This window comes from Aspergillus tubingensis (genome assembly GCF_013340325.1).
Source record: "Aspergillus tubingensis WU-2223L DNA, scaffold_8, whole genome shotgun sequence".
Classification (NCBI taxonomy): domain Eukaryota; kingdom Fungi; phylum Ascomycota; class Eurotiomycetes; order Eurotiales; family Aspergillaceae; genus Aspergillus; species Aspergillus tubingensis.
In genome coordinates this window covers 2,236,958-2,256,670 of record NW_023336282.1, presented here as the reverse complement: position 1 = coordinate 2,256,670, position 19,713 = coordinate 2,236,958, and the positions used below count along the sequence as shown (strand labels likewise).

At 49.9% G+C, this 19,713-nt stretch overlaps 7 protein-coding genes across 7 annotated transcripts; 5 read left to right on the top strand and 2 right to left on the bottom strand.

The window, feature by feature from the left end:
* Positions 1 to 2,422: 2,422 nt before the first annotated feature.
* AtWU_07109 (gibberellin 20-oxidase family protein) lies at positions 2,423 to 3,561 on the bottom strand (the record flags this gene model as incomplete). Its single annotated transcript, XM_035502218.1, has 3 exons — positions 2,423 to 3,091; positions 3,146 to 3,212; positions 3,278 to 3,561. 3 exons carry the CDS (start codon positions 3,559 to 3,561, stop codon positions 2,423 to 2,425), a joined length of 1,020 nt encoding a protein of 339 aa, XP_035358111.1.
* Positions 3,562 to 4,225: 664 nt separating this feature from the next.
* AtWU_07108 (HAD-superfamily hydrolase) lies at positions 4,226 to 5,026 on the top strand (the record flags this gene model as incomplete). Its single annotated transcript, XM_035502217.1, has 1 exon — positions 4,226 to 5,026. One exon carries the CDS (start codon positions 4,226 to 4,228, stop codon positions 5,024 to 5,026), a length of 801 nt encoding a protein of 266 aa, XP_035358110.1.
* A 704-nt stretch (positions 5,027 to 5,730) lies between these two features.
* Positions 5,731 to 7,767, top strand: AtWU_07107 (acyclic terpene utilization AtuA family protein; the record flags this gene model as incomplete). The annotated part of the gene is made up of 4 exons (XM_035502216.1): positions 5,731 to 6,335; positions 6,405 to 6,496; positions 6,549 to 7,150; positions 7,201 to 7,767. The coding sequence occupies 4 exons, from the start codon at positions 5,731 to 5,733 to the stop codon at positions 7,765 to 7,767; spliced, it is 1,866 nt and encodes a 621-aa protein (XP_035358109.1).
* An 872-nt stretch (positions 7,768 to 8,639) lies between these two features.
* AtWU_07106 (uncharacterized protein) lies at positions 8,640 to 9,911 on the bottom strand (the record flags this gene model as incomplete). The annotated part of the gene is made up of 4 exons (XM_035502215.1): positions 8,640 to 9,167; positions 9,372 to 9,567; positions 9,759 to 9,835; positions 9,894 to 9,911. The coding sequence occupies 4 exons, from the start codon at positions 9,909 to 9,911 to the stop codon at positions 8,640 to 8,642; spliced, it is 819 nt and encodes a 272-aa protein (XP_035358108.1).
* A 488-nt stretch (positions 9,912 to 10,399) lies between these two features.
* On the top strand, positions 10,400 to 12,211 carry AtWU_07105 (uridine kinase family protein; the record flags this gene model as incomplete). Its single annotated transcript, XM_035502214.1, has 8 exons — positions 10,400 to 10,570; positions 10,649 to 10,776; positions 10,862 to 11,006; positions 11,059 to 11,101; positions 11,157 to 11,270; positions 11,318 to 11,359; positions 11,413 to 11,644; positions 11,728 to 12,211. The coding sequence occupies 8 exons, from the start codon at positions 10,400 to 10,402 to the stop codon at positions 12,209 to 12,211; spliced, it is 1,359 nt and encodes a 452-aa protein (XP_035358107.1).
* Positions 12,212 to 12,570: 359 nt separating this feature from the next.
* On the top strand, positions 12,571 to 14,838 carry AtWU_07104 (pre-rRNA-processing protein ESF1; the record flags this gene model as incomplete). Its single annotated transcript, XM_035502213.1, has 2 exons — positions 12,571 to 12,637; positions 12,722 to 14,838. 2 exons carry the CDS (start codon positions 12,571 to 12,573, stop codon positions 14,836 to 14,838), a joined length of 2,184 nt encoding a protein of 727 aa, XP_035358106.1.
* A 1,193-nt stretch (positions 14,839 to 16,031) lies between these two features.
* AtWU_07103 (uncharacterized protein) lies at positions 16,032 to 19,667 on the top strand (the record flags this gene model as incomplete). Its single annotated transcript, XM_035502212.1, has 1 exon — positions 16,032 to 19,667. One exon carries the CDS (start codon positions 16,032 to 16,034, stop codon positions 19,665 to 19,667), a length of 3,636 nt encoding a protein of 1,211 aa, XP_035358105.1.
* Positions 19,668 to 19,713: the final 46 nt, after the last annotated feature.

Genomic DNA, 19,713 nt, shown 5'->3' with positions numbered 1-19,713 from the left:
GTAGTATGTAGTCTTACTACCAATTGACATATGGTTACTGATGTTCATATAGTGTATATTTCTCCCAAATAAGGAGAAGACAACTCGATGTGCTAAGCTTTGCGACGCCACGTTTGGAAACCTCTCTCAATGCCAGAAGTTTTGTAAATGTTAGAGAACTTACTGATAGTTACTTCACTTCTACTTATAGTAGTATGGTGGTGGGATTCAGGCTGTGTTTTCTTGTAGACTTCAGTTATTATTGTTATCATCATTGTCATCATCATTATCACCACTAAACTATCCTACCAGTACTACTACTAGCCTCTCTACGCTGTGAGATAATAATAACTGTTGGTAGAATCCAATTTGTCCGCCTATAGCAGCAGCAGCAGTTTCTATAATGACCACTTGTACAACTGAATGTTTGGCTAGACTTCTCAGATTAGATATCTGTTTCCTAAACTTCTACCTGATCCTACTGTAGTAGGTCCAAGTTAGTCTAATAGGGTTAATCAATCTTTAAGGCCTAGTCAGCCCCACCAGGAAAACTCACTTGCCCAATGTACCTATGCATGTGGCAAAGCTGGGATTTGAATCAATCATATTGCTTTTCTTTGTATTGCATTAGTGTAACAAGTGCACTTGCGCGAATTCCTTTCGCCTCGCCTGTTTCAGTGTCCGTTTATAATCATAAAGAGTGCAATGAAGCGTTTATAGTATCGTAGGTGAGGCGAGTTGACGCTGCAAAGATGCGGATCAGAGATAGTGATGAGAAGTGGCTATATGGGAACATGGATTCATTAATCATAATGTTCATTGCCTTGGTCGTATGCCTAGAATGCTTAGTGCTTGCTTTTTGATCTTTAAAGATAGTTCAAGATACTTCAGAGCTGGGATTGGTCTTGTGTCAGTTCAGCTCCTGTTTGCTTTTACTGAGACTTCCCTTCTGGGCATATAGGTGGACGATGAGGTTATCGCTAACTAGGATTAGTAGTACTATCGGTATGCTACTACCGCGTAGTGTCGTTTTTTGTAGCCAGTAACATACATTTACACGGCTGCGGAGCTTCTATTGTAGTAGGCAATGTAGTACTTCAGACATCTTCTTCGTCTATATAAAGACACCACTGCCCTCCCAAGTCTACAGCTCATACTAATCATATCCTCATCATCCTGCAAATAACCAAATGTTTCAGTCAATTAATTATTCAAAATGAAGCTCTTTTCAATTATCTCTACCGCTTTTATAATTACTGCAGTAGCAGCCATCCCTTCGACCAACGAAGCCGAACAACGTGACATTCATCAAGACATGAAGCGAAAGGAGGCAAACAACAGGAGATATCTCGTATGAAACCATCCAACGAACCTTTGCCTGTTATTTTTGTTATATTCAAGTTAACACTGTCCCCTCGGACCTTCAACTCCAATCGCATCATTGTTATTTATCGTGTGACTGATATATGATACTACTGGTGTTCAACCGATGCTGCTCAAGATTGCTGCGACATCTGTATATTCTCTTCTGAGACTGGTTGGAATATACCAATTTGCTGCACCAACTGTGGGTGCACTCCAAACTAGTAGTGGTGGTGGTGGTGGTGGCGGCGGCGGTGGTGGTGTGTGAGTGTTATGGTCTGCGGGTTCCATGCCTTGACATAGGGTTTCCCCTATCGGATGACTATAGGTTTCTCTATGTTATAATGTGAATACATAGGCTTTATTTGATCTGGATGACATGTTTAATTGAGTCGTGTATGCTACCTTTAACTACTGCTGGACGAGGACAGATTAGCTTATAGATAAGCAATAAGTAGGTTGGATCTCTACTAGATCAGGCCTCGAATCTTAGTCATTCATGATAAAATACACTACAAAACAAAATAATATTACAGAGTAAATGTTTCCCCGAGCTGAGCCACTCCTGGGGGCTGTGTCTGTTCTTCTTTTCTTTTATTCTCTCAGGTCAGCTTGTGCTATGCTATTACTCCTTGAGCCCTATCTCAGCCGCAGCTACCTAACACTAGTCTAGGTAATTATATTATATTACCGCACTACATTTGCCACCGAACTAGATAGGAGCATTTTCCATGGTCAATACATTATTGAACTAGCTATTACATAGTATGTTCATGGAGGAATTATATAGAAGCCTTTCTTCACCACTGAGATCGTATATTGGGACAGACACTTGGCTTTTTGTATCTACATGTGAATCTCGTAGTAAATATATGACAGATCTATGCAATGCCAGTGCATGCTAAAGCTCTTCTCTATCATCTCCACTACCTTCTTCATCGCCACGGTTTGAGAATCTTTTTGTATAGATTGTTTTTGTCTCTACTGGAGTAGTTGTGCTTATGTACATAAAGCTTTTGAAATGTAAAAAGAAACAAAACAGAATTGATGTGTTGTCAGCTAGTTCCACTAGTCCAGATAATCAAATAGATATCGGCTCCAACCCCCCCGTCAAAATCGTGTCTTTCCTCTGATCCGCATGCGTCGCTTTGAAGACCTCATACTTCCTATCATGCCAATTTGTCGCCGTCACCAACTCCCCATTACTATCCACAAACGTGGCACTATTTGACGGCCGCAAGAAATACGCAATGGTATACCGATCAACCGTCTGTCCCTTTGCAGGGACCACACGGTGGAGACAAGAGCGTAGCCTCTTCTGCGAAAGGAATCGCAGAGAATCGCCAACGTTGATCACGGCGCATCCGCGACGGGGTTCGACGAACTTCCATTGTTCTTCTTTTTGGCCCTGGTCTGCGGCGGATAGAACCTGGAGTCCCCATTGGTCGGTGAAGAGGACGGTGATACTGCCGATATCTGTGTGCTTGTTGTGTCCGATTTGGTGGGATTCGAGATCGGGCTCTTGGTATGGGTATTTGAGGAGGACGAGGGTTGAGTTGGAGTCTTCCTTGTCTTGGTGAAATGTCTCGAGGGATGAAGACTTGTCGAGACCTAGTTGGGAGGATAGGCAGATTAGGAGGCGGAGGGCGATTTGGTTGCATGCTTCGAGGTAAGACTCGAACATTCCTTTGCGGACTTGGAGATAGGGTGGGGGGTTTGTTGCTCCTTTTTTGATGCCCATGTGAGAGACCTGTTGTATATGCGTTAGTCAATACTAGTTTGTGTGAGAAGAACGTGGATGTACCTTCAAAGTTTCATAAGCGTCTCTGGTATTCTCACGAACACCCGCAAAGATTCCAGTTGGCTTGTAGCTAGACGGTGGGAATATCACGTCAGTCATATATACATACCATAGGAGTAGGATCGTGGTGCTTACCCATCAGTATAGTTGGACGACAGTACTTCTTGCTTCACCTCATCAGGTTGACCGAACCACTCGCGCATGAAGTCATACATTTCATCCACCTTCTGGAGAACAGCAGGATTCTCTTCTCCATCTGTCATATCAAGGTAGAAGAACCCTTCATGAATACACGCCTCGAGGAGTCTTCCAACTTCCTTGGGATCACCACTCTGCAGAGCACTGTATCGGATGGTTCTCAGAGGTGCAATTGGAAGGTCTGCTGCTAGCACTGAAGGTCCATCCTGCACAGAGCCCATTTTGAAAACGTAGGTAGAGAAGTTCTAAGAGAGGTTTCTGACTTAGAGGGGAATTGGTTAACTGATAATGTGAGAGTTGTTCTCATTCCCAACAATGGTTCTGGTAACATAGAGCCCTTTTATAACCCTCATCCACACCCGCAGCTCACGGAAGAATGAAAGTGGTAGGACAAAGCCTAGATGGCGACATCTTCATTCCTTGCCTCATTAGCAATGGCAATTAGGTAAAGACTGCTGAGAGAAGAGAAGTGAAACCACGACTAGGAATGTCTCGCTAGTATTCGTTGGAGTGTTGTCGCTGCAATGCGTACTACTCGAGACCTGTAGCTCTGAGTCCCTCAAGCTGACCGACTAGGGTAGTTGCAGAATCGCCACAGTACTGCAGAGGATATCCAGCCAATCCTCCTGATTAGTTTCAGCTACATGCAGGTTGCAATGCTTCTCCGAGACACAGGTGGGGTGCACGGTGGCTAGCTGGATGAGCTTAGACCTCGGGGTCTGACCTCGTACGGATAGATGTATGAAGAAATAGACTAATGCACCAGGAAGAAGACGCAAGCGAGATTGTTCCTGAGCATAAAGAGGGGTAAGTTACCCCTCTCAATCCGACTCGCCACTCAATTTCCCAGCTGAACACGAAAACCAAAAAAGAAAAGAAAACACCATGACTGACATCAAGGGATCGGAAAAAGCTTCCGCGCTGTCTGACTTCCGCGTCCTCTCTTTCGACTGCTACGGCACACTGGTAGACTGGGAAAGCGGCTTCATCAAGGCGCTTCAACCACTTCTCTCGCAACTCCCAGACACTCATCCGCTCAAATCATCTACTCCTGAGATTCTATCTATTTTCCAAAAGATCAAAGCGCAGATCTTCAAAGCGCAGCCAACCCTGCTGTATAGTCAACTCCTCCAACAAGCGTACATTGCGCTTGCGCAGTCCCTGAGGGGCAGCACCGGCGACCCCGATCCCAGCAGCACCTCGCTCGAGGCCGAGAGATTTGCATCGAGCATCCAGAATTGGGAGGCATTCCCCGATACTCGTGATGCACTACAGCGCCTGGGGCGGCACTTTCGCTTGGTGATCCTTTCCAATGTCGACAACGTGTCCTTTGGTAGGACCCTGCAAGGACCACTAGAAGGGGTCAATTTCGATGCGGTCTATACCGCGGAAGACATTGGGTCGTACAAGCCCGATCATCGGAACTTTGCATACATGTTCTCTCGTCTGCATGCGGACTTTGGAGTCCAGGAAGGGGAGGTGCTGCATGTGGCGCAAAGTTTAGTTAATGACCATGTTCCTGCCAAGGAGCTGGGCATCACGTCGGCGTGGATTACGAGAGGGAAGGAGGGCCAGAAGGGGATGGGAGGGACGTTGCAGGATCTGAGGGAGAGGGTTGCCTTTTCGTGGAAATTCACGGATCTGAATGAGCTGGCTACTGCCGTGGAGAGAGAAAGACAGGGCTAGTAGTACATGGGATTGCTGTATGTATCTCGTAAGATGCATTAGTAATGCTGCCAATTGGACCTGGCCACAAGATCTAGGTTAGTTTATTGAAGGTGCAGATCTTCAGCTGAAGTCCCTCGTCATTATTGTGCATATAGTACTCCACGCGATGTTACCTTGCAATATACTATTCTGGGTTATCTACTGCAAGCAAGTATACTAATCACGCACCGGTGCTGTCGATGGAGCTAACAGCATATCTGGTAATGAAGAGAGGGGAGATCGACAAAAGGTGCGGAGCACTATATCTGCAATACTACCTGGCTACACCATATTTGCCCCAGATTAGATTAAGTTATGCATGCATGCTGCGAAGCTAAAATAGGGGGGTTGCACCGCAGACTCCAGGGAGCTGAAAACTTCAAAGTCGAGATGCCGTGCGACCCGATCCGATCACACCATTTTTGCCACAAGATCAGCTAAACATGCATACATGCTGTGATACTCCGAGGGAAGGAAAAGAAAGGGAGCGCAAATAGGTCACAATGCTGACGGGGTTGATTCTTGAAAGGATGTAGGTGAGTCAATAGCCGGACGCTTTCCCAGATAAAAAGGAAGATGTATCTAATCATATCTCATCTAATCTCATCAGCACAGCAGAAATAATATCCCATTAACTTGGTCTATTTCCTTTCTACTAATCTTGATATACTACATTCAAAAACATGACACGAGGACCTAACAACAGATCTGTCCGGATCGCCGGCTGTGCCGGAGGAAACACCGATCGCTGGGATGCAATCAAGTCCTTTGCCAGTGACCCCAGCATTGATGCTATCATTGGAGACTGGCTATCCGAATCCAATATGGTTGGAACGGCAGCGATCAAGGCGCGAGATCTCACGGAAGAGAACGAGCAGAATCGCTCAAAGGGCGCCTATGCTAAAGAGTTCCTGCAATGCTTTGAGCCTGCCATCGCAGACCTAAGCGCTCATGGGATGAAGCTCGTGGTCAATGCGGGTGCGTCAGATACAGAGCTTCTTGCAATTGAGTGTCAAAAGTTAGTCCAGCAGAGTGGACACGGAAATCTCCGCATTGCATGGATTGAAGGTGACGATGTGACGGATATTTTGCTTGAACAGAGGAAGAAGGGCGACGAAGACTACCCTATTCGACTTTCGGGTAAATCGTTGTCGGAGGTCGATCCCAATTTTGTATTTGCGCAGTGTTATCTTGGTGGATGGGGCATTGCGAAGGCTCTGGCTGAAGGTGCGGATATTGTCATATGTGGGAGAGTCTCGGATGCTTCTCCTGTGGTTGGTGTTGCAGCGTAAGTTTTCCACAGTTGGGCTTGTTTTATCAGACTGAACGGAATACTTTGGCGCTGACACAAATGCAGGTGGTGGCATGGATGGTCTGAGAACAACTATGACGAACTTGCACGCGCATTGATTGCCGGTCATCTTATCGAATGCTCCGGATACGCCACTGGTATGATCATCAAGCATCGCGCAATAGGCAGAAACCAACTAATACCTTGAAGGAGGCAACTTCACCGGATTCAAGTCGCTTCTGAAAGCAGGAAAGCATCTCAAGCTCGGATTTCCCATCGCAGAGATCGAAGCCAACGGCGAGTTCACAATCGCCAAAGAGAAAAACACCGGAGGATGCGTGACAGTTGAATCACTGACATCGCAACTGATATATGAAATCCAAGGCCCATGGTATCTCAACTCCGACGTCGTTGCTGACCTGACAGCAGTGAAGCTGGAACAAATTGCCCCAGAACAAGTCCGGGTAACAGGCATTGTGGGCATGCCACCTCCTCCCACGACCAAACTAGGGTTCACCACTTTCGGAGGATATCAGGCCGAATTCCACGCATTTATGACGGGTCTTGATATTGACGAGAAGTGCAAGTGGACTGAAGAACAGATTCGAGAGGCCATTGGTGAAGATATCCACCGGTTCACTCAACTGAGATTCCATCGTATTGGGTCCCCGTCCCTTGATACTACCTGTCAGGATCATGCAACGGTGATATTCCGTGTCTTTGCGCAGACTAAAGACCCGGAGATCTTGCGGACGGATGTACCTAGAGGTCTATTCAGATGGTGCATGTCGACATTTCTTTCTAGTTGTCCGGTTGGTCACCCTACTTTATCACTAGTATTACTGTGGCTAAGACCTTATAGGCCCTAACCCCCAGCAACGACCCCCGACAAGTTCACGCAAAGCCATACTACAACTACAACACCGGACTAATTCCTCAATCTGTCCTAAAGCATAGAGTACACCTCCTTGCAACTAATCCAAAGAAAGTCATCACAATTGACCCACCTAGCGTGACCCAAACATACGGCACCCAGCCCTCCCACGAAACAGACAACCCCGTTGACATCTCTGCCTTCGGAGAGACAGTCAAAGCCCCCTTGGGTACGGTCGTCTATGGTAGAGCCGGCGACAAAGGAGCCAACTGCAATGTGGGCTTTTACGTGAAACACCAAGATGAATGGGACTGGCTCAGAACATTCCTCACGACGGACAAGATCAAAGAGCTGCTGGGACCCATTGAGTATTCGGGGAACCAAATCGACCGATTCGAGATCCCTGGCGTAAGAGTGGTGCATTTCCTGCTTCATGATCATCTTGATCGGGGTTATAATTCGTCTTCGAGTTGTGATGTTCTGGGGAAGAATACGTGCGAGTTTCTGCGGTCGAAGACGATTGATGTTCCCAAGGTGTTTTTGCAGCGTTATTAGTTTGCAATCAGCTGGTGCAGTATGCTGCGGTTGCTTATGATGGGGTTAATGCCATGTTGTGCATGTTATTCGGACTTCTAAGGAAATCCTTGAAAGAACTTATTAGTATTATCTGAACAGTTGATGTTCACTCTCTGAGAATATAGTCGATATATATGTATTTCTTTGGTTCTACTGGCAGTTGTCGGCACATCGCTTGAATGTGTAGTCCATCTACTGATGTAGCTAGCAGATTTGTTCCTAGCATAGGATTTAACTACTAGTATCCGATTTGTGGAACAAAACAAAGTCAACTCTTATGTACACGGCGCTTCATGGGGCTCCTTATACCCGCGTAGTATATGCCACGGAAGGCTAGAGACAGCGGAGGGGAGCCTTTCGAGGCTTTCCTGAATAGAAATCTACAATTGACTGCTTCTGAGTAAACAAAGTACCGTGCTGTCAACTATATACGATTGACAGTGTAGCGATTGTTTAGCATATCCAATCATGGTGGTATGATGTTGATTTGTTCCGTGCCCCAACCCATAGCTTGACATTGCTGCAGGGTAGGCGACTGCAACGTGGTTAACTACTAGGTAACCATGGGTTTGTTACGAATAAGCCAATTGAAGAACCTGTTGGGTCTGTTTCGATTGCTAAAATTCAATCCGTTCCGCACACAAAACTGTCGGCAGAGACCAAAGTGCCAAGTCATGATATGTTATGTATCCCCATATTGAACCGTAGATGTTACAAGAGGGCCGTTGAATTTGACACCTGCTGGTAGCCTGCACCCAAACGCCGTGCTCAATGGTGAACGAAGAAATTCGTGTGGTGATACGTGAAATGGAAATATTATGTACCAGGTGATCGCAGATCGAATCCTGGATTTATGAGATCATGGGGTCGATATCCCCATTATTGGTCATTACGGTGTCGTTAGAGCCATTGTGGCTAGCACTGGTCGAACTGGCCAAGGGATTACTGTTGTGGGTGTTGGGGTTATCGCCCAGTCCGAGGTCCAGCTTCTCGGGTATATCCTTCTTAGCCTCCCGGGCTTTCTGTTCGGCCCACGCGCGCAATTTGACCAGGTTGCGTAGCCGGGCCTCTTTACGAGCGCCTTGATTCAGCAGGATGGCTTCGTTGACGCGGTTGGCTATATCCTTACGAAGGTCGGGGTGTAGTAAAGGGGCAAGTGACGGGGACAGGCTATCCATCGGGAAGATCAAGAGTGCCAGAGTCCTCTCAAGATCCTCAAGGAACTGTGGGTTGGTGGGTGCCCGCGGTGCGAGTTGCGAGGTCGCGAACTCAAGGGCAGGGCTGATATCGCCATCGGGGGAAGAGGTGCATGAGCGAATCAACTCCACTAGCTGCAGTCGCAGCAATGCGAAATGTAAAGGGGCATTTTCATCTAGGATCTAAGCCGGTCAAGTCAGCAAAAAGCTATGAAATAGGTGTGATGACAAGTAACGGCATGTTTGTCTTGCTGCTCATACTGAGGACTGAAGATGTTTGTTTATCAACAAACCCCAAAAGGGATGTTCTGAGTGGTGCATGAAACGTCGTATAATCCTTGCAACGAGGGTGGGTGGGAAGGGGATGAGATAGAAGGATTGTCTTACCTGTGGGTTGAGCTCATTGATCTTTTCAATGGCAACTTGGATATTCCCAGAATGAATTGCAGTACGAATGTCAACTCTTTCCTGAATCGACTCGATATCTGCTCTGGGTTGGATGTTGGCCTCTAGTGCGAATTTCTTCGCAGCAGCTGGGTAGCCGTTGGTGATTAAATAATCCATGACTAGATAATTGATATCACTTGAAGAGGACAGTCAGCATTTGAAGTCCATCTGGCAAATTTGTGGATGACAAGGCAAAGTCAAACGAAGGATTCAGAAACACAAGTCAATATATTCTCCTCAGTTATTTTTCAGAGAGATTCCCAACTTGATTTCAAGGTACATCATGCAATCGTGGCGCGCGACGGAAAGGTGGGGTAAATCACTCACGTTTTGGATGGTTTCACCTCCTCGACCTTCCGTTCGAACTGATGCCATGTTGGCGTCGTCGAGGAAGAGGGAGACATCTGCTTCCTGTTAAAACCAGGCAACCACGCGGCACACACGGCATGTCAGGACGCATACGTAATTGGCAGAGGACATGGTGAAGAGCTTAGTGGATGCGGAATTTCGCAGTAGAATGTCAAGTGACCTGGTAGCGAGCAAGAGGCCGTCTGTGAAGATGGAAAGCTTCGCAGACGGGAGCCATTAGGATGCTCGGGGCAAAAGAGTGAGTGAAGAGAAGGAGAGAGAAGAAGAAAAAGAAACGGCGGGAAGGAAGAGCTCTATTTAAAGGAAGAAAAAGCGGCGGGTGTTAGGTCACGTTCACCAGCTAAGCCTAAAGCCGCAAGCGAAGGTCACGGCCCCGCCTAGTCCCAATTGGGGCAAGCGCCGATCACTTGGTCCCTTTTGGATTTGGAGTGTATCGCCGAAGTCTCTCTTATCGGTTCCAAAGCTTGTGTCGCCGGCGCTTCTTTGCTGCTGGTTGTCCTAACTGAATTTTGCTTTTGTTCCCCCCGGTTATGATCAGGCCGGCCTGTCATTAGTCCCCTTCGTTTCGGCAGGTCAGTTCTTCGGTGAGGGTCGGCAAGATGCAGTCAATCTCCCCTGTATACTCGTCCGCGACAGACAGGCGCTACTCTCCACCATGGGCGGATTTGAGTATTATCGGTATCGCAGGCAGCTCCGGCTCCGGCAAGACCTCGGTGGCCATGGAGATTGTGAAGTCCCTGAATCTTCCCTGGGTTGTGATTCTCGTAATGGTATATGCGACCGCTTTCATAATTGTTTAGCCTAATAAATCCCTCCACTTCGTGTTCTCTAACGGCGGTGTGGTATAGGACTCCTTCTACAAGAGCTTGTCCCCAGAGGATCATGCCAGAGCCCACCGCAATCAATATGACTTTGACTGCCCGGAGTCTCTGGACTTTGATGTTCTGGTCCAAACGCTAAGGGATTTGAAGCAAGGGTATGATCTATGAGTCTCTTGTTGTAGTTTCTGGTGGGGCACGTGCCATATATGGGAGCTGACAGGGTTTCTTCAACCTATCTAGAAAGAAAGCAGATATCCCCATTTACTCGTTTGCAGAACACCAGCGTCAGCCTGAAACGAGTACCCTGTATTCCCCTCGCGTATTGATCCTGGAGGGTATTTTGGCCTTGCATGACCCGAGGATCATGGAGCTTTTAGATGTCAAGGTAAGTTCCGCCCGTCCTTTAGATCCGAACCGTCGCTCATGTTATCTACTAGATCTTTGTTGAAGCAGACATGGATGTCTGTCTTGGGCGCAGAAGTCAGTTATCCTACTACTTAACCGGTTGGTACTGCTCTAACGGAGAGGAAGCTAGTCATGCGCGATGTTCGTGAGAGAGGAAGAGACGTCGAAGGTATTGTCAAGCAGTGGTTCACTTATGTGAAGCCCTCATACAAGCAATACGTTGAACCCCAACGAGCTGTGTCTGGTATGTACGACTTCTCCATAAGCTGAATCAGGTCTGACAAGCTCCAGACATCATCATTCCCCGTGGTATCGAAAACCGGACGGCCATTGGTAAGAGTGTCTGCTCCTTCTTCCTTGGTTCAACACACTAACTCCGGCTTAAGAAATGGTTGTGCAGCATATTCAGCGCAAGCTTGATGAGAAGTCAGAGAAGCATAATGCAGAGCTCAACCGACTTGGTCTCATCGCCTCGGAAGAGCAACTATCTTCTAACGTCTTGATGATGCCTCAAACACCGCAATTTGTTGGCATGAACACCATCCTCCAGGACCCGGCAACGGAACAAGTTGACTTTGTGTTCTACTTCGACCGCCTTGCCGCTTTACTGATCGAGAAGTGAGTTAGCCTAGGCATCGTTGTACTTTGCGCACATCGCGTGGCTTTCTCAAATCGTAGCTTACATGTTGTTTACTGCACAGGGCTTTGGATATGACCAACTATGTATCACAAGCAGTGGATACACCTCAATCGACTAGCTATGAGGGTTTGAACCAAGCTGGTGTAGTGTCTGCCGTCGCAATTCTTCGCGGAGGCTCTTGCCTCGAGACCGCGCTCAAGCGCACCATACCTGACTGCATCACCGGTCGTGTGCTGATCCAAACCAATGAAAAGAACGAAGAACCCGAGCTTCACTACCTTAAGCTCCCTCCCAATATTGAGAACCACGAGAACGTCATGCTCCTCGACCCTCAGATGTCCAGTGGAGGTGCTGCTCTAATGGCGGTCCGTGTTATGATTGACCACGGTGTCCAAGAGGACAAGATTATTTTCGTGACCTGCGCTGCAGGCAAGATCGGACTGAAGCGACTGACCACAGTGTTCCCTGGAATTAAGGTTATAGTTGGTCGCATTGAGGAAGAGCGCGAACCTCGGTGGATTGAAAAGAGATATTTCGGCTGTTGAGTGACGGTCAGGGTCTAAGCGTGGAGAATATGAGCTGTGGAAATAGGCCTATATATATGCATCTCACTACATATACATGATATAATGAAAAAAAATTCTATAAAACACAATTTGAGCATGTCTAGCCATTAAATCAGACGACGGAGTTAACCTGAACCTTCGGAGAAACGCACGGACCACATCCAAGGCTCGCCGAAGAATCTTTGGTTCCGCCGCCAGAAAATTATCCATGATCATCACTTTTTCAGCAATCACCTTAACCAGACGATCCACTCTTCTTCTATTACCAGAGGGTGTCGAATTACTTATTCTATACATTCCTATCTGAATAAAACTTCATTGCCGACAGGCGTGCCACCATGCCTGACCACAAAAAGAAAGGCAAGAAGGCCGGCGCCGCCAAAAACGACTCCGGCTCGGTGATCAGTACGTACCTTACCATCAATTCATCCTAATCTCTCAAAGCGAGAATGTAAAACATAACTAACCCATTCTCTTTGCTGCAATCAGCCGACCCTAGATTCGCCAACATCCAAACCGACCCTCGCTACCGTCTCCCCAGCAAACGCCAAACCCATGTTAAGCTCGACAAGCGTTTTGCGCACATGTTGCGCGACAAGGATTTCTCCCGCAACGCCGCAGTCGATAGGTACGGCCGGAAGCTCGCCAGCGATGACACCAAGAAACAGCTCGAGCGATTCTACCAGCTGGACGAGGATGCGCAGGAGGGTGAGGAAGATGAGGAAGAAGGCGAGGACGGGGAAGACGATGGTCTTGAAGACGCCAGCGTTGCAGATGATGAAGAGGTGCTTAGGGAGCTGAGAAAGGCAGAGACTTACGACCCAGCGAGAGATGGAGGATTTGATGAGTCTTCGTCCTCGGAGGAGGAGAGCTCCGACGAGGAAGATGAAGATGAAGAGGAGTTCGAAGGGTTTGGCGAGGAGTTGGACTATCCTGATAAGCAGCGGGCGGATGTGCCTACTGGCGATGTTACGGATCGCATTGCGGTGGTGAATTTGGATTGGGATAATATCCGCGCGGAGGATTTGATGGCTGTCTTCTCCAGTTTTGCGCCGACTGGTGGGAGGGTGTTGAAGGTCGCTGTTTATCCCAGTGAGTTTGGTAAGGAGAGGATGGAGAGGGAGGAGACGGAGGGGCCGCCTAGGGAGATCTTTGCATCGAAGAAGGGTGGTGACTCTGATGATGAGGATGAACTCGACTCTGATGAGGAGGAAGAGAAGATCAAGCAATCCATGCTGAAGGAGGATAAAGGCGAGGAGTTCAACTCGACACAGCTCCGGAAGTATCAGTTGGAGCGCCTACGTTACTTCTATGCTATCTTGACTTTCTCGTCCAGGGATGTTGCAAAGCACGTTTACGATTCCGTCGATGGTGCCGAGTACTTGTCTAGCGCCAACTTCTTCGACCTCCGCTTTGTGCCTGAGGACACTGACTTCTCTGACGATACGCCCCGCGACGAGTGCACACGCATCCCCGATGGGTACCAGCCGAACGAGTTCGTTACCGATGCGCTGCAGCACAGCAAGGTCAAGCTGACCTGGGATATGGAGGATAAGTCGCGCAAGGAAGCTCAGGCTCGGGCCTTCCGGGGTAGTCGCAAGGATATTGACGAGAACGACCTGAAGGCTTATCTGGCTAGTGATAGCTCCGATGATGAGGAGGATGAGGGTGGTGTGGAGATTGTTGATACTACGCGCGGGGATGGGGAGACAAAGAAGGTGTCTAAGAAGGAGGAAGAGAAGCAACGTCTCCGGGCTCTACTTGGTCTTGGTGCGGAGCCTACGCCTTCAGCCAAGTCCGATGGTCCTGTTGGTGAGATGGAGGTTACCTTCACTTCCGGTCTGGCTGGTGGTCCCAAGGGCGACAGCATCTTCGAGAACGAACCTGAGAAGGATGAGACTACGATCGAAAAGTACATTCGCAAGGAGCGTGAGAGAAAGAAGCGCAGAAAGGAGAAGCTCAAGGCCACCAAGCGTGGTGAGGATGGCGAGGAGGAGGACAATGCCGCTGATGCCTCGGATGCTAAGGAACAGCCCCAGGAGGACGACTTGGGCTTTGACGATCCCTTCTTCGACGACCCTAGTGGCAAGGCTACTGCTGCTGCTCGTCGTAAGGAAGAGAAGCGCAAGAAGCGGGAGGAGCGTGCAGCGGAGGAAGCTGCGACCGCAGCCAAGCGGGCGGAGCTGGAGCTGCTCATGATTGACGACAACAACAAGCCTGGCATCAAGCACTTCGATATGAACGAGATTGAGAAGGCGGAGAAACAAGCTCGCAAGAAGAACAAGAAGGGCAAGAGTAAGGGCAAGCAAGTTGAAGCTCCCAAGGACGACTTCGAGATGGAAGTCACCGATCCTCGTTTCGCTCGACTCTACGAGAGCCACGAGTTCGCCATCGATCCCACCAACCCCCGATTCAAGGCGACTTCGGGTATGAAGGCTCTGTTGGAGGAGGGTCGCAAGCGACGCAGGGATCGGGATGAACATGCAGACGAGGAGGATGCTCGTGAACAAAAGAAGAAGCAGAAGAAGAGTGCGTCCAAGGAGGGCGGATCGGATGATCTGAAGAAGCTGGTCGAAAAGGTGAAGCAAAAGACCAAGCGCAACTGATTGGCTTGTACTATATTTAGTTGACTACCTACTACCCCTACTACTACTCAGCTATCATGAAAGCGTCATCACTGGGATGACGATGCAGATACCATTGGCTAAAAGGTTCTTGTGTTTAATTTGAGAGATTTTGAGCGTCTGCCTATGATCTGGACGGCAATGTCATTGTTTGTTCCTTGTGTACCCCTGCGCTGTAGCTTGCCGTATTATTATTCGACCTATCGCTGTGGCTCTCATTAGTCCAAGCTACTTCCCCCCTGATTCCACCATGTATAACCATGACGGGCGTAGGCGAGTCATGACAGACAATGTATAGATCCGGCATTCACGGAGGAAATCCTGGTGAATCAGAGTTGGGTTGAGGGGCGTTGGAATCCCGACTGGCGCAGATTCCCGCCCAAACGCTGCCTAGCCCATGCAACATGAGGTGATTGTGTGACGGATTGGGCCGTGTGCAGGGGGGCAGTCGAGCGCTGACAGGCCCAAAAGGCCGTGAAGTTGCAGGCGATCGGCCGCGATGAGATGAGGCTGAGATCATGTGCGGTACGGCCAGCTTCACCGCCCTTTCGGGAACTCGTCGCTGTTTCTTCCCCAATATTCCCCTCCTCCTCCTCCCTCCCTCCCTCTTCTCTTCCCTTCCCTTCCCTTCCCCTCTGGCCAATTCATTAACCCCCCGGTCCTGCCAATTCATTCCCACTTGTTTGCGTCTCCCTCCGCAGTGGGAAGTCGCTCTAAATTCATCTAAATCGATTGGCTTCGATTGCATCCCCAGTCACTTAATTCTTTCCGGCCCAATTGGCGGCTGACTAACCCCCTTCTGGACACGGGCTGTCACTACCACTAGTTCATTACTATCACTTCCTTTTCCGACTACTTACTTTGCTTCACTTACCACTCCTATTACTGCCTATCCCCCCTGCAAGTGGGCGTGTCTGGCCTCCACAGTGAAAGAAGGCCCCCCCGTTCATTCCTTCTGGATGGCTTGATCATGGTTGGCATTCGGCGGGATTGAACGATGGGTGCTGCAGCTCATTCTAGTATATCTGTCTGAGTGTTGGTTTCTTGCCTTGATTTCCTAGCTTAATTATTTCTTTTTTGTTTGCTTCTCGGCTCGAGTGCTCGACCCCTCCTTCATCGGCATTCTCTCACTGGCCTTTACTTCCTGCAGGCTTGCCTTATTTCGAATTGCCATCATGCTGGGTCGACTGTTGAGCACTGCCGCGGCTACTCTAAATCCGGCGACTTACAACGCCAAAAACGCTCACCAATTAGAATCCGTCACGGAGGAGGAACATACATCTGGCTTACTATTCCCCGATGCTAGTCTCCTCCGACATTCCCATACGCACGCATATCCGCTGCATACGGCCTACAATTCCCCGAACGCTTCTACGGCTGGTGCCTATGATGATCGCGGCGGTGTCGAGTTGGACCCGCTGAAGGATTTCCGGGTGATAATTGCACAAAATGCATTGGGAGATCGAGATGCTTGTGTCCTGTTGGACACACGCGCCAGTTCGCAGGATCAGACTTCTATGGGACTTGGGTTGGAACCTCAGGTGTTCGACAATACCAGCGGTGCGAGACATGCCCGTACGGTTTCGAATCTCACCCGTGGGCCACGGCGGGGCTACTTGTCGCAGTCGTCAGCCGCGGAGCCAAGCCCACTCTCTATCGCCGCCGAGGCACGGAGGTCACCTCCCATGTCGTCTGGCGCTTTCATGAGGGCTCGTGGTCGTAGTTCCACACTATCGCCGGCGGGAAGCTATCATGAACCTAGCCACCCTCGCTATGCTGCGGACTCGAATGATACCGGTCTTTTAAATTGTATTTTCGGCAGCAGTGCGTTTAGCTATAGGGGGTCATCGACGAAGATGCATATCATCTCTGCCGATGATGAACCTGGCAAAACTGCACCTACATCTCCTGCAACCCGCAACTCTCTGTCGCGCGCGTATACAACTGGAAGTCAATCAGCCTTTACAAGCACCAGCCGCGGGAATGAGTCCAAACCGCCAGCAAAGGTTACGATACTCCTGACTAGAATGTTCAGCGTCCATCTACCCGAAGGTGGTGAGACGTCTCCGGATGGCATGAACGCGGCTGGCTCTGTGAACCAAGACTCACTTCCGAACAGCGGTTTTCCTTTTCCAGACGTCACGAAGCGTCGGAAGATCAAGGAGAAAAAGACACCGATGTATGCTGTGGCAATTACTATCCAGATCCCGCTCCTCTCTCGGAACGCAGGGCGACCGGCCTCACGGTTCAATGCCCAGGGTCCGGACTCTCCCAAACCGGGAATGTCGTGCTCTTTGGACTCGGACTACCGTTTCCGTGGGGGTTTCCTCGATGACAGTTTGTCCCTTGCAAGCTCACCTGCGAGCCTCGATGAGCGCATTGATCTTCTGGTTGATCATTGGGATGTAATAAACCGCACCCTGTCACACTTGGAGAGACTTTCGCGAAGAGAAATCCTTTTTCTGCTGAAGAAGGTAGATTCCTCTTCAGCCATGCATCCAAAGCCAGCTAAACCCCCAAACATGCAACGAACAAATCAAACATTTGTCCACCTGCCTGCGAATATCTTGGCCGTAAATTCCAGGCTACGAGACGAAGCGATCCGCAGCAGCCGTCGCATTAGCACGGCGTTGCAAATGCCATTCGTCGTAACCGGCCAGAATCGGTGGGGTGTGTGGCGTGAGGAAGGCCGCTCCATCATTCGCAGCATTGGAGATAAGGACCACAGCTTCTTCTTCCTTGTTCTTATTACAGCTTTCCTGGGTAACCATACTGAGTGGCTCAATGCCCTTGGTCCCGAGTGGTACCGACGGAGGCATTATCTGCAGCAGAAAGCCCAGCAGGATTCTGACCCTCTTCTTGCTCACCGCACTGTCATTATATCGCCTGACAAGATGACGGCGCGGAGACTTATTTTCCTGCTTGCAGTCTTTCTTCCACCGAAACAGCGTTTCGAGCCTCTCCCTTCCCCTATTAGGCCGGGCACCGCGGCTTCCACCAGGGCCATTTCTCAGAGCCCGCCAAATGTCCCGGTTCTGCGGCAGGAGTCCCTGCGGAGAGTGATGGAACGTCGATCTCGCGCACAACGCCTCACTCTTAGTGAAAGAGAACAGCACCAGCGGTCCGTGAGCGTTTCGTCGTGCGAGACGGCGCATCGTTCCACGGATGAGACCGAGCCGTCGGTGACACCGGACTTCACTACCATGCGCCGGGGATCCGACGCTCGCTCCATTCGAGCATTAGGCGTGCCCGTTCACGCCAAGGATATGCGCGCCAGGACTACGAGTGCGGCGACAACATCAACCACCACTCCTGGTAGTACTGTTCCGGTCCCTCACTTTGCTTCTCAAGGCCGCTCTGAGCGCGCAGGGTCGGACCAGGCAGTGGCTGATGGGCCCGACAGCCTCGCGTCGGAAACACTGCTGAGGAGCCTCCAACGAAGCGAAAGCACAAACACTAGTGCGAATGGCAGTGTACCATCTGCTAATGGTCGATGGGGCAATATATTCTCCGGTCTGTGGAACGCCCGCCAGGAATCGTCTACTGGTGACAGCGAATCTGTGGCACCAACTGACACCCGCAAACGGTCCGTGTCAGCGTACACAAATCCTCCGAGGCGGCCTCCTCCCACTCTGAGTCAGATGGTCAAAGAGGCATCGCTCGGACCTACCGAAGTCTCTCCGAAAAGCGCAACTAGCAACCACATTTCCATTCCGCAGGCTTCAAATGCCCACCATGGATATGAAGACGACGATGCCCCGGATGAGGCTGCGGCTACGGACCAAGCACGAGAGTCGTCGCTGAAGTTGTCGGTCCGAGGCGATGATGGCATTGTTGATGTTGATCTTCCTTTGCCCGGGTTCGTCTCCCTTTCTTCATCTGGCGATTCCACAATGGCATCACCGAAGAAGACACGAACGTCGGTTACTAGTGTTGACGCCGTAGCGTCTACGCACAGCAGCACATCCGGCTTTCCCTCTACCTTGAAAGACAGTGATGGACCTAACATGAACGTTGCTGGCTGGCTGAAGAGCTTTCATGATGACTTCTTACTTCAAGCGGTCCGGCCCTATAATGGGCTCGAGGCTGACATCAAGCGTGCCATGCAAGCAGAACCGATGTCAAGCCAAGCCGCGTGTCTTGATGCGGACGGATCCGGACGCTGGGTTGATGTTGCGACCACTCTCATTGCGGATGTGCGAACCTTCACGGTGAAGCGGCTGCGGCTACGTCGTAAAGTCGGGAGTGCGTCTTGGCGCAACACATCGCCTTCGTTTTCTCCCCAACCAGGCACCCCTCGTCATGTCTCCGGCGGCTCGGCGTCTGCGTCGCAGCTGAGCAGTTTCTTTTCTCAAGCTACTGCTTCCAGCAAATCGTCCGCTAGTTCTTCATCTGATGGGTTTGGCTCAAGTGATGTAGAAGAACGCTTTGTGGAAGAGCACGTGATGGATTTGGATGGCACGCTGGTAGACGCTCTAGAACGAGTTCTCGCTCAGAGCGGCCCTTCCTCAATGGTACACTCCCGGGCTCCGTCGCCCACGCGCACTCGGCGCACTGAGGACAAACATATGTCAGACGTGCTGAGCCGGGACGAGATGCGCCCAGTGGAGGTTCCTCGGACTGAGTGTCGCAAACTTGTCTTAAGCGCACTCGACGAGGTTGTTCGCAGTGTAACGGCGGAGCACTGCCGAGAAGATGAAGGCGAGCTGGGGCCCACAGACCGGGACCGCCGGCGAGTACAGACAGGAGGTGATAACACGTTACGCGAGGGCATTCGTAAATGGCTCCTTGATGTTGAAGAGGCGTGGTAGGCCTGTTGTGTAGATGGGGCGGTCTATGTTTGGGATTCATACTTTT